The following is a 15,765-nucleotide window of genomic DNA, read 5'->3' as shown; positions in this document are numbered from 1 at the left end:
CTGGGTTTTAAACCCAGATAAGTGTGCGAGGCTCGATCCCGCCCATTGTGGGCGAGATCCTGATCGCGACGGCTTGCGAGATCCGGTTAGATCTCATGAGGCATATCGCCTGTCGGGAAGCCTGGGGGAAGCCTCTCCCAGCATCTACTGGCCGCACGGCGTTCCTGTTCTGGGTTTTAAATAGGGTGGGGATTCTGGAGCGAAGCACTGCACAGGGTCAACTCTACCTCCAGATGCGCGAGGCTCAACCTAACGCAGCTAAAAGTGGTACATAGAGCCCACTTGACCAGAACCCAAAGTACAGCTGGTAGATCACACCCAGAGTTAACGTTTCATGTCCAGTGTAACTCGACTTCAGAACTAAAGAGAGGGAGAAATGTGATGGGTTTAATGCTGGTGAGAAAGGGGGAGGGTCAGGTAGAACAAAAGGGAAAGTCAGGGATTGGTTAGAGGGTGGGTGAGATTAAATGACAAAAATGTCCTGGAACAAAAGGCAAACGGAGAGGGAATGGTTGCGGTAAAGAATCAAAGCATTGGTCCAGAGGAATGGCAGAATAAAGGACAGCTCTGTCTGGAAGCAAAAAAACATGAAAACAAGGTGCAGACTGGCACTCAGCAAAAAATCAAATTAAAATGGAGGAGAGAGTTCAGGGTGTGAAGTTGTTGAACTCAATGTTGAGTCCAGAAGGCTGTAAAGTGCCTCAACGGAAGATGTGGGGCTGTTCGTCCAGCTTGTGTTGGGCTTCTCCGGAACATTGCAGCAGGCCGAGGACAGAAATGTAAGCCTGAGAGCAAGGTGGTGAATTCTAATGGCAGCAAGCGGAAGGTCAGGGTCATGCTTGTGGACTGAGTGGAGGTGTTCCACAAAGAGGGCAGGGAACCACAATTAGAAGAGCTACTGGATGCAGATATCCTCGGCAGAGGGAACTGTAGTTCCATGTACGAACCACTGCCAGAGAGGACCGACACTAAACTGGACACGACAAGGGGAAAATGGGAGAAAGTGGTGGGGTTCGAAATAGGGTGGGGATTCTGGAGCGAAGCAGTGCACAGGGTCAACTCTACCTCCACATGTGCGAAGCTCAACCTAACGCAGCTAAAAGTGGTACATAGAGCCCACTTGACCAGAACCTGAATGAGCAGCTTCTTCCCGGAGGTGGAGGATAGATGTGAACGGTGCCAAGGAGGCCCAGCCAACCACGGCCACATGTTCTGGTCTTGCCCCAGACCTGTTGGGTACTGGACAGCCTTCTTCGAGCCAATGTCCAAAGTGGTGGGGATGAGGGTGGAGCCATGCCCGAAAGTGGCGGTTTTTGGGGTATCAGACCAGCCAGGTCTATTCCTGGGGAGGAGGGCGGACGCCCTTGCCTTTGCCTCCCTGATCGCCCGCCGGAGAATCCTGTTCGGCTGGCGGTCAGCAGCACCACCCAAAGCTGCAGACTGGCTGTCTGACCTCTCGGAATCTCTCCCAAGGGAGAAAATCAAATTCACCATCCGTGGGTCGGAAGAGGAATTCCACAAAACATGGGAGCCATTCACCCGACTGTACCGAGACCTGTTTGTGGCCAACACATAAATGGATAAATAGCCAGTGCCAGGGAGAAATAGCCAGGACAAAACAAAAAGAGGAAAGCGAGGGAGGGCCATGGTGGGCTGGGGTGCAAGGTGAGGGAGCAAAACCCAGCAAGAAAGAATGGGGGGCAGCAGTGAAGAAGTGGGGGGGAGAGGGGAGCTGGGGGGAGGGGGGTCATGGAGAGGGGAGCTGGGAGGGGGGTCAGTAGAGAGGAGCTGGGAGGGAGAGGGGGGTCAGGGAGAGGGGGTCAGGGAGAGCTGGGAGGGAGAGGGGGGTCAGGGAGAGGGGGTCAGGGAGAGGGGAGCTGGGGGAGGGGGGGGGTCAGGGAGAGGGGAGCTGGGGGAGGGGAGCTGGGAGGGAGGGGGTGGTCAGGGAGAGGGGAGCTGGAGGGGGGGAGTCAGGGAGAGGGGAGCTGGGGGGAGTCAGGGAGAGGGGAGCTGGGGGGGGGGGGGGGTCAGGGAGAGGGGAGCTGGGTGGGGGGGGGTTTAGGATGCTGAGCCAGATGGTGACAGACTGTAAATAGAGAAACCTAAGAAGAAACCTTTGTGACTGTACAATAAATGACAACAAAAGGCAATGTATACAATATTGAAAATGCCAATAAAAAGATTTGTTTTAAAAGAGGGCGGGGAACAGGCTACAGATGAGTTCAAGAGAAACTATTTGTATCCAGAACATTGTGAACATCCTTTTACTCTGGTTGTCTTTGATCCTCAAATCATTTCCTGTTTTTTAACCATGTTCTGCTTCATTAATAAACTTTTATCAGTAAAAATATTTGATTTTTCTGAACTTTTCATAATTAGATTGATGCACATTAGGGAAAGTGGGTGAGGGGTTGACAGGCTCTTGAATTCTAATGGCAGCAAGCGGAAGGTCAGGGTCATGCTTGTGGACTGAGTGGAGCTGTTCCACAAAGAGGGCAGGGAACAGGCTCCAGATTAATTAATTTGGGTCCAGATCATTGTGAACATCCTTTTACTCTGGTTGTCTTTGATCCTCAAGTCATTTTCTGTTTTATTTTAACCATGTTCGGTTTCATTAATGAGCGTTTATCAGTAAAAATATTTGATTTTTCTTCACTTTTCATGATTAGGTTGATGTATTTTAGGGAAAGTGGGTGAGAGGTTGACAGGCTCTTTAACAGAAAGTGAGACCCTCTGAGGTAATTGTCAAAGGAGCCAGAGGGGGAGATGAGATTTTATTTTATTTTTTGACACAGTGAGTTGTTCTGATCAGCCTGAATTCAATAGTATCTTTCCAAAGGAGAAATACTTGAAAGGGAAGAATTTGCAGGGCTGTGGGGAAAGGGCAGAGCAGTTGGATGAATGGGAGAGTCCTTTCAAAGAGATAGCAGGGGCACGATGGGCTGAATGGTCTCCTCCTGCAGCCTGTGAATCTGAGCCTCCTGCTTTTGTGCAGGTTAAAAGGGACAGATTTCATTGCAGCCTCTTCCCTGTATATGTATTTAAAGAGACGGGTTTCTCTTCAGCTCTGAGTGACCGATATAACAATTGGTTGGAGGCCCATTTCTCAGTCAGTCCTCCAGCACCTTCCTGTCTCTCTATTAGTGCGACGCCCATGGCGGTTTGCCAACTGGGGACACAGGCCCCGTTATTCTCAGCCATATTTAGCCCTCAGCTCCGTCGCTGCCTGTCATTGACATGAGCAATAGAGACAGAAAGGTGCCCGAGGCTCAAATGGGAAGTCAAACCTTGTGACTCGAAACCAACACCTCAACATTTGTCAGTCAAATCCATGTTATTTATACTGGGGGTTTTATTATTAGATTTAGGCACTGGAGAGAAAGGGTGGGGGTTTTAAAGGGTAACTTTCCCTTTCTAACTTTGTATTGTTACATCCAACATTTCTCGTCCCAGCACTGAGGGAGTGCTGCACTGTCAGAACAGCTTTCTTTCAAATAAGATGTTAAACTGAGGCCCTGTCTGCCCCTCTCAGGTGAATGTAAAAGTTCCCACAGCCACTATTTTGAAGAAGAGCAGGGGAGTTACCCCAGTGTCCTGGTCAATCTTTATCCCAGCCAACATCACTAAAAACAGATCATCTGCTCATTATCACATTGCTGTGTGTGGGATCTTGCTGTGTGTAAATTGGCTGCTGCTTTTCCTACATTACAACAGTGACTACACTTCAAAAGTACTTCATTGGCTGTAAAACACTTTGGGACACCTTGTGGTTGTGAAAGGTGCTATAGAAATGCAAGTTTTTAAATTGAAGATTTCTGGGGCGCGATTCTCCGACCCCCCACCGGGTCGGAGAATCGCCAGGGGCTGGCGTGAATCCCGCCCCCGCCATGTCCCGAATTCTCCGCCACCAGAGATTTGGCGGGGGCGGGAATCGCGCCGCGCCGGTCAGCGGGAATCGCGCTGGTCGGCAGGCCCACCCCCGGCGATTCTCCGGCCCGCGATGGGCCCAAGTCCCGCCGCTGTCAACCCTCGCCTGCCAGCGTGGATTAAACCTCCTTTTGAACGGCGGGACAAGGCGGCGCAGGCAGGCTCCGAGATCCTGGAGGGGGGGGCGCGGGGCGATCTGGCCCCGGGGGATGCTCCCACGGTGGCCTGGCCCGCGATCGGGGCCCACCGATCCGCGGGCGGGCCTGTGCCGTGGGGGCACCCTTTTTCTTCCACCTTCGCCATGGTATTTACTATGGCGGAGGCGGAAGAGGCCCCCTCCCCTGCGCATGCGTGGGGATGCCGTGAGCGGCCGCTGACGCTCCCGCGCATGCGTTGCCCGGTGAAGACTTTTTGCGCCGGCTGGCGTGGCGCCAAAGGCCTTTCCCGCCAGCCAGCGGAGCGGAAACCACTCCGGCGCGGGCCTAGCCCCTCAAGGTGAGGATTTGGCCCCAAAGGTGCGGTGAATTCCACACCTTTGGGGCGGCCCGACACCGGAGTGGTTCCCGCCACTCCATTACGCCGGAACCCCCCGCCCCGCCGGGTAGGGGAGAATCCCGCCCAGGTTATCTGATCTTGTATTCTGGAACTTAATTGATTTCAGCCACCCCAATTAACCATTTAATAAATTCACTTTGGTTCAGACAAGACTTTAACCAATTAAGACAAATTGAGAATCCTCTGGATAGTAAATTTTTAAAGTTTATTAAATAAGAAAAGTTTACTGAACAACTTTAAGACATTGACTTTTACAACTTCATGTGGGTGATCAGTCTGTAGAAGCGTAACCCTCTCTGGCTCCTTCTTTGACAGTAATTCTTGTGGAATTCCCACAACCTCCCCATCTACATCCCTAAGGCCTTTTTCAAGCGGGTGAATAAGATTATTTTGGGCTTTGTGTGGGCGAGTAAAACCCGTGAGTGAAGAAAGTGTTGCTGGAGCGCAGTCGGGGGGAGGGTGGGTTTGTGCTGCTGAACTTCTGCAATTACTACTGGGTGACTAATATAGCCATGATTAGGAAGTGGGGAGTGGTCGGCATGGGAGTGGATGGAGGCGGCGTCATGCAAAGACAACAGTTTGGGAGCACTGACAACGGCACCTCTGTCGTTCTCGCTGGCCCGATACTCCACAGGTCCGGTGGTAGTGGTGGCTCTGAGGATCTGGGGGCAATGGTGGAGATATAAGAAAGGGGAGGAAGCATCGATTTGGACCCCAATTTATAATAACCACAGGTTTGTACCGGGTAGGCTGGATGGTGGGTTCCGGAGTTGGCAGAGAGCAGGAACTAGAAGGATGGGGGATCTATTTATAGATGGGAGCTTCCCCAGCTTGAAAGCTTTGGGGGATAAATTTAAATTGCCAGCAGGGAATGGTTTTAGGTATCTGCAGGTGCGAGACTTCCTGAGAAAACAGGTGCCGGTCTTTCCGCTGCTGCCGCCACAGGGGATACAGGTTAGAGTAGTCTCCAGTACCTGGGTGGGAGAGGGAAAGTTATAGGATATTTACCAAGAGCTTTCGAAGGCGGAGGAAACTCAGGTGGAGGAGCTTAAGGGCAAGTGTGAGGGCGAGCTAGGAGGAGAGATAGAGGCGGGTCTATGGGCAGATGCCCTAAGCAGGGTTAATACCTCCTCACCATGCGCCAGGCTTAGCCTGATACAATTTAAGGTAGTCCACCCGGCACACATGACAGCGGCTAGGATGAGTAGTTCTTTGGGGTAGAGGATAGGTGTGCGAGGTGCGCGGGAAGCTCAGCAAATCATGTCCACATGTTTTGGGCATGCCCGAAGCTTAGAGGGTTTTGGCAGGATTTTGCTAAGGCAATGTCCACGGTACTAAAAACACGGATGGTGCCGAGTCCACAGGTAGCGATCTTTGGAGTGTCGGAAGTTCCGGGAGTTCAGGGGCGAAAGAGGACGACGTCTTGGCCTTTGCCTCCCTGGTAGCCCGGAGACGGATCTTGTTAATGTGGAGGGACTCGAAGCCCCTGAGTGTAGAGACCTGGGTTAGTGACATGGCTGGGTTCCTCAGTCTCGAGAAAATAAAGTTTGCCTTAAGAGGGTCAATGTTAGGGTTCACCCCGAGGTGGCAGCCGTTCGTCGACTTGCTCGGGGAAAATTAAAATGTCAGCAGATGCAGTATTCCAAGGGGGGGGATTGTTGTTGTATGGTTGGGGCGTGTGAAGATTGGGCTGGGGGGGGGGAATGTTTATTTTACCATGTAGATGTCATTGTTTATGTTACTGTTATAAAAATTTTCAAAGACCTCAATAAAATATTATTAAAAAAACAGAATCTATATTTGTTGCATTCATGTGAAATGAAAGTCACCTTTGAACATTCTCCCAGTGTCTGCCTGGGTCTCACTCCCACAACCCAAAAAGATATGCAGAGGTCAATTGGCCACGCCAAATTGCCCCTTAATTTGAAAAAACAAATTGGGTGCTCTAAATTTATTTAAAAAAATAAATGTCACCAATGGCCCAGAAGGCTATAGGCTGCTCTCCCCTTTGAGAGAGAGAGAGCTGACTGGTGGTGATTTACCCTGAGGGTCACCACACCTCAGATGAGGGGCAAGGTTCATGGATAACCTCCGCCGATATGGGAGTTGAATCCATGTTGTTGGAGTTGCTCCGCATCACAAACCAGCCATCCATCCAACTGAGCTAACTGGCCCTTGTAATATGTAATAATTCCTTAACTATTATCTATTCTCTATCTCTCATCAGTTTCCCCGTCCACCTCAGACAACTTGCCCCTCATACCCTGCTAGTTTTCTTCTGTGAGAAGCACCCAGATACATTAAACAAAAGAGCCACAAAACCATCACAGCCCATCTTCATGGCAACATGGCATAATTTAGGAGATTCCAAACAGAAATGGGAACTATATATCTTTTAACTTCCAAAAGCCCTTTCACTCTGTGATTCTTTTATTGTGCAATTTAAAGCCAGGTATTCACAACAAGTCTTGAATATCATCAACCCACTGGAGGCAAAGTTGTGAAACTGGAGTGTCCAGAAGAAAGAAACCCTCCAACAATCCACACTGACCAACTGTCAGAATGAACAAAATGCAGTCCTCGAGGTAATTGAAGCAGAAACAAGAACAGCAGAATCCAACCCCAGCAATCAATTGTGAGCTTGTTGGTGTCTCAGCAGATGTGATGAAACACAAAATCCCTTCCCACATTGAGAACAGGTGAACGGCCTCTCCCCAGTGTGAACTTGCTGGTGTGTCTGCAGGTTGGATAATTGAATGAATCCCTTCCCACACTGGGAGCACGTGAATGGCCTCTCCCCAGTGTGAAACCGCTGATGTCTCTGAAGGCTGGATAAAACACTGAATCCCTTCCCACACTGAGAGCAGGTGAATGGCCTCTCCCCAGTGTGAACTCGCTGGTGTGTCTTCAGCGGGAATAGCTGAGTGAATCCCTTCCCACACTGAGAGCAGGTGAACGTCTTCTCCCCAGTGTGAACTGCCTGATGTCTGTGCATGGTGGAGGAATCACTGAATCCCTTCCCACACTGGGAGCACGTGAATGGCCTCTCCCCAGTGTGAAATCGCTGGTGTGTCCGCAGGTGGGATAACTGAGTGAATGTCTTCCCGCACTGAGAGCACGAGAATGGCCTCTCCCCAGTGTGAATGTGCCGATGAGCCTCTAGTGCAGATGGGGCTCCGTATCCCAGAACGGGCAAACATTTCTCCTTCTAGATTCAAAGACCGATGGTATTCAGGTCCAAAGGAATCAAGTGACTGTCAGATCGAGACTTGACGCTTGCAATTTTTGTCTGTGACTCCTCCTCTCCTAATATCCTGTAAAAACAATTTACAAAAAATATCGCTGTCAGTACAGGATAGAAATTCAGAACAGACAATTCTAGTTTCTCTGGAACGTTCTTTCATTCCCCAAATGCTGTAAATCTCCATCCCACACACTCTCCCTCCATTCCACACACTCTCCCTCCATTCTCACTCTGCTGTATCTAATATTCACCCTCCCAAATCTCCTGAAGGTGCTGATTCAGGCTGATTGACAGATCCATGATCATCACTTCCTGTCAGAACACAGATCACAACAAATAGAAGCTGCATTCAGCCATTCAGTCCATAGAACCTGCTCAACCATTAAATGAGCTAATTGGCCGATCTACCTCAGCACCATTTTCTCACACTATCCCCCATTGATGTGTTCAATATCGAGAAACCTGTCAATCTCAGTCTGAAAATACTTGATGACTGAGGTTCCACAGTCCTCTGGGGTAAAGAATTCCAGATCTTCGCCACATCCTCGAGTGAAGAAATTCCTCCTCATCTCAGCTTTCTCTCCATTTTCCGACTTGTTGCCCATCACCCTCGACTCCCTTGTCAATTAGAAATCTAGCTAACTCATCCTTGAATATATTCAATGACCCTCAGACCCCACTGGTCCCTGTGGAAGAGAAATCCAGAGACTAATAACCCTCTGAGGGAAGAGAACACTGGAAATATATAACGTAACAACATACATTATTACACATCTAGAAACAATAATAAATGTACTGAATTACAGAACCATAAATATTATATTAAATATGTACCATATAAAAACATTAGACATATCTCTGCCTGATTTTAATTTTTTTCTTTTTAAAAGTAAATTTAGAATACCCAATTCTTTTTTTCCCAATTAAAAGGCAATTTGGTGTGGCCAATCCACCTACCCTGCACATCTTTGGGTTGTGGGGGTGAGATCCACGCAGACACAGGGATAATGTGCAAACTCAACACGGACAGTGACCCGGGGCCTGGATCGAAGTCGGGTCCTCGGTGCCGTGAAGCAGCAGAGATTAACCATGCCACCCACTGCCTAATATTAATTTACTGTCCCCTTAAATGTCAGCCATCTCCTGGGGAAACCAGCCCTTTAATTGTGAACATTAGGAAAGAGACCATCCTTTTAGCCAGACAAATAAATGTGTCAAGCTGAGGGAGCAAATTGTGTCAATGTCTTTAAGCCATGATGTGGAGATGCCGGCGTTGGACTGGGATGAGCACAGTAAGATGCCTTGCAACACCAGGTTAAAGTCCAACAGGTTTGTTTTGAATCACTAACTTTTGGAGCACAGCTCATTCCTCAGGTGAATGGAAGGAGCAGTGCTCCGAAAGTTAGTGATTCGAAGCAAACCTGTTGGACTTTCACCTGGTGTTGTGAGACTTCTCAATGTCTTTAAGAGAGAGACCTGGACCAACCTTTGTAGAGTCTGCACCCTCCCTGGATTCACTTCCTTCCCTTCAGTTGCTGCAAGTGACCAATTGAAGGTGAGAATGAGAAAAGAAATGGAAAGGGGGAGAAAAGAAAGTGTTTTACTCACAGGTGTTGGGGATAGGAGGACGTTTCCGTCTGTGTGAAGCTCAACCTTCATTCACACAAAGCCCGCGCTGATTGGATGGTCACTTGCAGCAACTGAAGGGGAAGGAAGTGAATCCAGGGTGGGTGCAGACTCTGGAAAGCTTGGCCCAGGTCTCTCTCTCTCTCTTAAAGACATTGACATCCTTTGCTCCCTCAGCTTGATACATTAACTTGTCTGGCTAAAAGGATGGTCCATTTCCTGATGTTCGCAATTGAAGGGCAGGTTTCTCCAGGAGATGGCTGACATTTAAGGAGACAGTGAATTAATATAGCACAGAGACAGTCTCGTGTAGTTATATGGTAGATTATATGGTACAGGTGAGGATGCAGAGGACATTCATAAGCATGTTGCCTGGGCGTTTCAGCGTTGAAGAGAGCCTCGTTAGGAGTTTCCTGGGAGCAGAGGAGGCTGGGGATATGTGACATGGGCGGCACTGTAGAACAGTGGTTAGCACTGTTGCTTCACAGCACCAGGATCCCAGGTTTGATTCCCGGCTTGGGTCACTGTCTGTGCGGAGTCTGGACATTCTCCCCGTGTCTGCGTGGGTTTCCTCCGGGTGCTCCGGTTTCCCCCCACAGTCCAAAGATGTGCAGGTTAGGTGGATTGGCCATGCTAAATTGTCCTCAGTGTCCAATAAAGGTTAGGTGGGGTTACGGGGAAGTTGTGAACGTTGGAAGTGTGGGCTTGGGTATGGTGCTCTTTCCAAGGGCCGGTGCAGATTCAATGGGCCGAATGGCCTACTTCTGCACTGTAGATTCCGGCACCACCCGGCTCACGACAAAAAAATCAATCCTGGAATACACCCTATACACATGCAAGAAGAAAGAGTATTCTCTCCCGGGTTCACAAATTTATGGATGCACCATCCCGATCCTTTCCATGAACCCCCCCCCCCAACTCTTTCATTATTCTCGACCTTTCCATCGACTTAGGGCTTGACCTCCACAATCTCGCCTCCATTACACAATTAAAATCGACTCCCATGATCAGCTGGTGAGAGTCCAGGTCTGGAATCGCTCCCAGTAACCTCTTTACAAAACCAATATCATCCCAATTGGGCGCATATACATTTACCAACACCACTGCCGTCCCCTCACGCCCCACTCACTATCACAAACCTCCTCCCAGGTCCAACACCTCTCTGGCCCCCGTAAACCCTGTTCTCTTGCTCAACAAAATGGCCACCCCCTTGACTTCCAATCAAGTGAAACACTTGACCCATCCGTCCCCTCCTCAGTCTCCACGGACATTCCATGTCACGGTTCTCACCAGAGGCTTACGCCTGCACCCCACTCTAGTGTCCGCCAACATCACCATTAGGCTCCACCCCACCATCCCCACTCTGAAACGGGCCCACCCAAGATGGACCCCCACCCTGCCCATGACCAAACCCATCCTCCATACCACCCACGTCGCCGTCTACCCCCCCCCTCCACCTTACTACACTTCCGTTCACTGGCATTAGCTGCTAATGTGGCGACTGCCACCCGAAGGCCCCAAGCTCAGCCTCTATACAACCTGCATTGACCTTTCGTAGAAACGTGACCATGTGCAACAAGCACCGGACTACAGTAAAGACTGAAAATACCAACACGTCCAGAAAAAATACCCAAAACACAACAAAAGTAGGGGGGGGGAGCAATTGCTCCTCTTACAACTTTTCAACCCCCCCCCATCGGCAAACATTGACAAAACCCAACTTTCGCAGACAGAACTCCGTGGCTGAGCCGCCCTGTGTGCGCCCACTCACTCCCTGGCTGAGCCGCCCTGTGTGCGCCCACTCACTCCCTGGCTGAGCCGCCCTGTGTGCGCCCACTCACTCCGTGGCTGAGCCGCCCTGTGTGCGCCCACTCACTCCGTGGCTGAGCCGCCCTGTGTGCGCCCACTCACTCCGTGGCTGAGCCGCCCTGTGTGCGCCCACTCGCTCCGTGGCTGAGCCGCCCTGTGTGCGCCCACTCACTCCGTGGCTGAGCCGCCCTGTGTGCGCCCACTCACTCCGTGGCTGAGCCGCCCTGTGTGCGCCCACTCGCTCCGTGGCTGAGCCGCCCTGTGTGCGCCCACTCGCTCCGTGGCTGAGCCGCCCTGTGTGCGCCCACTCACTCCGTGGCTGAGCCGCCCTGTGTGCGCCCACTAGCTCCGTGGCTGAGCCGCCCTGTGTGCGCCCACTCGCTCCGTGGCTGAGCCGCCCTGTGTGCGCCCACTCGCTCCGTGGCTGAGCCGCCCTGTGTGCGCCCACTCACTCCGTGGCTGAGCCGCCCTGTGTGCGCCCACTCACTCCGTGGCTGAGCCGCCCTGTGTGCGCCCACTCACTCCGTGGCTGAGCCGCCCTGTGTGCGCCCACTCACTCCGTGGCTGAGCCGCCCTGTGTGCGCCCACTCACTCCGTGGCTGAGCCGCCCTGTGTGCGCCCACTCGCTCCGTGGCTGAGCCGCCCTGTGTGCGCCCACTCGCTCCGTGGCTGAGCCGCCCTGTGTGCGCCCACTCACTCCGTGGCTGAGCCGCCCTGTGTGCGCCCACTCACTCCGTGGCTGAGCCGCCCTGTGTGCGCCCACTCACTCCGTGGCTGAGCCGCCCTGTGTGCGCCCACTCGCTCCGTGGCTGAGCCGCCCTGTGTGCGCCCACTCGCTCCGTGGCTGAGCCGCCCTGTGTGCGCCCACTCACTCCGTGGCTGAGCCGCCCTGTGTGCGCCCACTCACTCTGTGGCTGAGCCGCCCTGTGTGCGCCCAATCACTCCCTGGCTGAGCCGCCCTGTGTGCGCCCACTCACTCCGTGGCTGAGCCGCCCTGTGTGCGCCCACTCACTCCGTGGCTGAGCCGCCCTGTGTGCGCCCACTCACTCCGTGGCTGAGCCGCCCTGTGTGCGCCCACTCACTCCATGGCTGAGCCGCCCTGTGTGCGCCCACTCGCTCCGTGGCTGAGCCGCCCTGTGTGCGCCCACTCACTCCGTGGCTGAGCTGCCCTGTGTGCGCCCACTCACTCCATGGCTGCTACTGGAAGTCCATGATGTGCCCTTTCTAATTTGAAACGCCCAGGCTTCACATCCAGCTTGAGAAAACGTGACAGCCGGTCCTCGAAGAACCCAATGGGAGCCTCACCCTCCACACCTTCTGGCAGGCCAACGACTCGGATGTCCTTTCTCTGACCCTCTGTTCTCCAGGAGTCCCCCACGTCACTCGGCCGGTTTTCCAAGGATTGAATTCTTGCCTCCGCTGAGGAGGCATCTTGCTCAATATTCAGGATTCTCTCCTCAGGATCATCGAGCCTCTTCATGGTGTTTTACAGCTCGGCCTCACGAGCTCACAGATATTGAGTCAGCTCACTCAGCCTCTGGTCAATAACACGGAGAATGTCGTCAGTCATAATCTTCACCGCCTCCGAGAGAGTCCCGGAGAGCGCGAGGTCGAGAGACCTCCTGAGGGTCAGGCCGCCATGTTGAAAAGGCGGCTCCAGCCCCACTGAATCCGCCTGTGCTCTTTTATCAACGGATTTCTTGATGTTTTTCAGCATAATCTTACCAAACCTAATCCGAAGCGCTCGAGGGACATCATAGAATTTACAGTGCAGAAGGAGGCCATTCGGCCCATCGGGTCTGCACCGGCTCTTGGAAAGAGCACCCTACCCAAGGTCAACACCTCCACCCTATCCCCATAACCCAGTAACCCCACCCAACACTAAGGGCAATTTTGGACACTAAGGGCAATTTATCATGGCCAAACCACCTAACCTGCACATCTTTGGACTGTGGGAGGAAACCGGAGCACCCGGAGGAAACACACGCACACACAGGGATGATGTGCAGACTCCGCACAGACAGTGACCCAACCCGGAATCAAACCTGGGACCCTGGAGCTGTGAAGCAATTGTGCTATCCACAATGCTACCGTGCTGCCCGACATGGCAACAAATATTAAATCAAGATGAGGTAGATGAGTGCTGGGCAATCGGGATAAATGACGGATTCTCGGCGAGTGGCACCAGAACCTGCGGAAAAGCAGCTATTCCCGCGCCCGCTTCACGACCGATTTCCGATTGACGAGATGATAGAGGATTGTGGGGAACCGGCAGGAAAATGGAGAGAAAGCTGAGATGAGGAGGGATTTCTTCACTCGAGGATGTGGTGCTGCTTCGGAATTCTTAGAATCCCTACAGTGCAGTAGGAGGCCATTCGGCCCATCGAGCCTGCACGGATCCATATTCCACCCTATCCCTGCAACCCCATAATCTAATCTGGACACGAAGGGGCAATTTAGCACAGCCAATTCACTCACCCCGTACATCTAGGAGAACCCAGAGCACCCGGAGGAAACCCACGCAGACACGGGGAGAACGTACAAACTCCACACAGACATTGACCCAAGGCTGGAATTGAACCCGGGACCCTGGCATTGTGAGGCAGCAGTACTAACCACTGTGCTACCGTGCTGCCCCAATTCTCTACCCAGAGGGCTGTGGAGCCTCAGTCATCAAGTATTTTCAGGACAGAGATTGATAGGTTTCTCGGTATTGAAGATATCGAGGGATATGGGGGATAGTGTGGAAAATGGTGCTGAGGTAGATCGGTCAATGAGCTCATTGAATGGTTGAGCAGGCTCGATGGGCCGAATGGCCGACTGCAGCTCCTGTTTGTTATGATCTCTGTGTCCAGGACAGGAAGCAGTGAGCAGGGATCTGTCAATCTGCCTGAATCAGCACCTTCAGGAGAATTGGGAGGGTGAATATTAGATACAGCAGAGTGAGAATGGAGGGAGAGTGTGTGGGATGGAGAATTACAGCTTTTGGAGAATGAGAGGGGAAAGAATGTTCCAGAGAAACTAGAATTGTCTGTTTATGAATTTCTATCCTGTACTGACAGTGACGATTCCTTTTCAGGAGATTAGAAGTGGAGGAATTATAGACAGAAGTCGCAAATGTCACATCTGGGATCTGTCACTGTCACTCGATTCCTTGGGACCTGAATATCATCGGCCTTTGAATCTAGAAGGAGAAATGTTTGCCCGATCTGTCAGCTTCAAAGATTTTAAACATCAGTGTGACTGGAAAAGCACCGAGACACACACACCCGAGTGAGAGTGTTCCAGAGAACGGACTGTGGAAAGAACTTTAACCAGTTAAACAGTCTGAAAAAACATCACACCACTCACAGCGGGGAGACCCTACACGTGTTCTGTGTGTGGACGAGGCTTCAACAGTCCAACCCGAGAGACACGAGGAGACCCAAAATATGGAGAAACCGTGGAAATGTGGGGATTGTGGGAAGGGATATAGTTTCCCATCAAGGCTCGAAGCTCATCGACGCATTCACACTGGGGAGAGGCCGTTCACCTGCTCTTATGTGTGGAAAGGGATTTGTTCAGTTATCCAACCTGAAGTCACATCAGCAAATTCACACTGGGGAGAAGCCATCCACATGCCCTCAGTGTGGGAAGGGATTCACTCAGTTATCCAGCCTGCGGAAACACCAACGAATTCACACTGGGGAGAAGCCGTTCACCTGCTCTCAGTGTGGGAAGGAATTTGGAAATTCGTCCAACCTGCGGGCACACCAGCGAGTTCACTTCGGGGAGAAGCCGTTCACCTGCTCAGAGTGTGGGAAGGGATTCTGTGTTTCATCACAGCTGCTGAGACACCAACGAGTTCACACTGGGGAGAGGCCATTCACCTGCTCTGTGTGTGGGAAGGGATTCACTCGGTCATCCTATCTGTTGAAACACCAGGGAATTCACAAGTGATGACAGGGTTTGGATTCTGCTGTTATTGCTGCTGTTTATCACATCCAGGACTGAACCATGTTCATTCTGACAGTGAGTGAAGTTGGAGGGTTTCTTTCTGCTGGACTGGCCCATTTCACTGGGTTTGCTTCCACTGGGCTGATACTCTTTGAGCCTGGGAGAGAACATATCCACTGAAATGATCCACAAAAGCTGAAGAAAGACATTTAATTTATTACTGGATTGGAAATAGTCTTTGTCCCCCCTACAGACAGGTCTAAAATAAATACAGAAAGAACTGGAAAAACGCAGCAGGTCTGGCAGCATCTGTGAGAGAGAAACAGAGTTAACGTTTCACGTCCAATGTAACTCTACCTCAGAACTAAAGAGAGGGAGAAATGTGATGGATTTGATGCTGGTGAGAAAGGGGGAGGGTCAGGTAGAACAAAAGGGAAAGTCAGTGACTTTTCTAGTCAGCTATAACCATGAGAGTAAGGGAAGATGATAGAGGTAAAAAGGTTAAATGAGAACTCATTAGGAATAATTAACTATAATCATATTAAGCATATTAGGGGCTGGTTTAGCACAGGGCTAAATCGCTGGCTTTGCAAGCAGACCAAGGCAGGCCAGCAGCACGGTTCAATTCCCATAACAGCCTCCCCGAACAGGCGCCGGAATGTGGCGAC

The 15,765-nt window shown here is 51.5% G+C and overlaps 1 protein-coding gene and 1 long non-coding RNA gene across 2 annotated transcripts in view; one reads left to right on the top strand and one right to left on the bottom strand.

Moving 5' to 3' along the window:
• LOC140418036 (uncharacterized) overlaps positions 1-15,765 on the top strand; it is a 126,266-nt gene that overhangs the window by 53,044 nt on the left and 57,457 nt on the right. The window contains exon 3 of the mRNA XM_072501465.1: positions 14,411-15,097. Coding sequence (XP_072357566.1) covers positions 14,411-15,097 — 687 coding nt within the window. The remainder of the gene's footprint in view (positions 1-14,410; positions 15,098-15,765) is intronic.
• Positions 4,667-9,403, bottom strand: LOC140420645 (uncharacterized). The gene is made up of 2 exons (XR_011946493.1): positions 9,335-9,403; positions 4,667-7,796 (listed from the first exon to the last, which is right to left on the bottom strand). It is a non-coding gene; the product is annotated as an uncharacterized lncRNA (long non-coding RNA).

This window comes from Scyliorhinus torazame, chromosome 5 (genome assembly GCF_047496885.1).
Source record: "Scyliorhinus torazame isolate Kashiwa2021f chromosome 5, sScyTor2.1, whole genome shotgun sequence".
NCBI classification, from domain to species: Eukaryota; Metazoa; Chordata; class Chondrichthyes; order Carcharhiniformes; family Scyliorhinidae; genus Scyliorhinus; species Scyliorhinus torazame.
The sequence above is the reverse complement of the archived record's forward strand: the minus strand, read 5'-3'. Positions and strand labels throughout refer to the sequence as shown.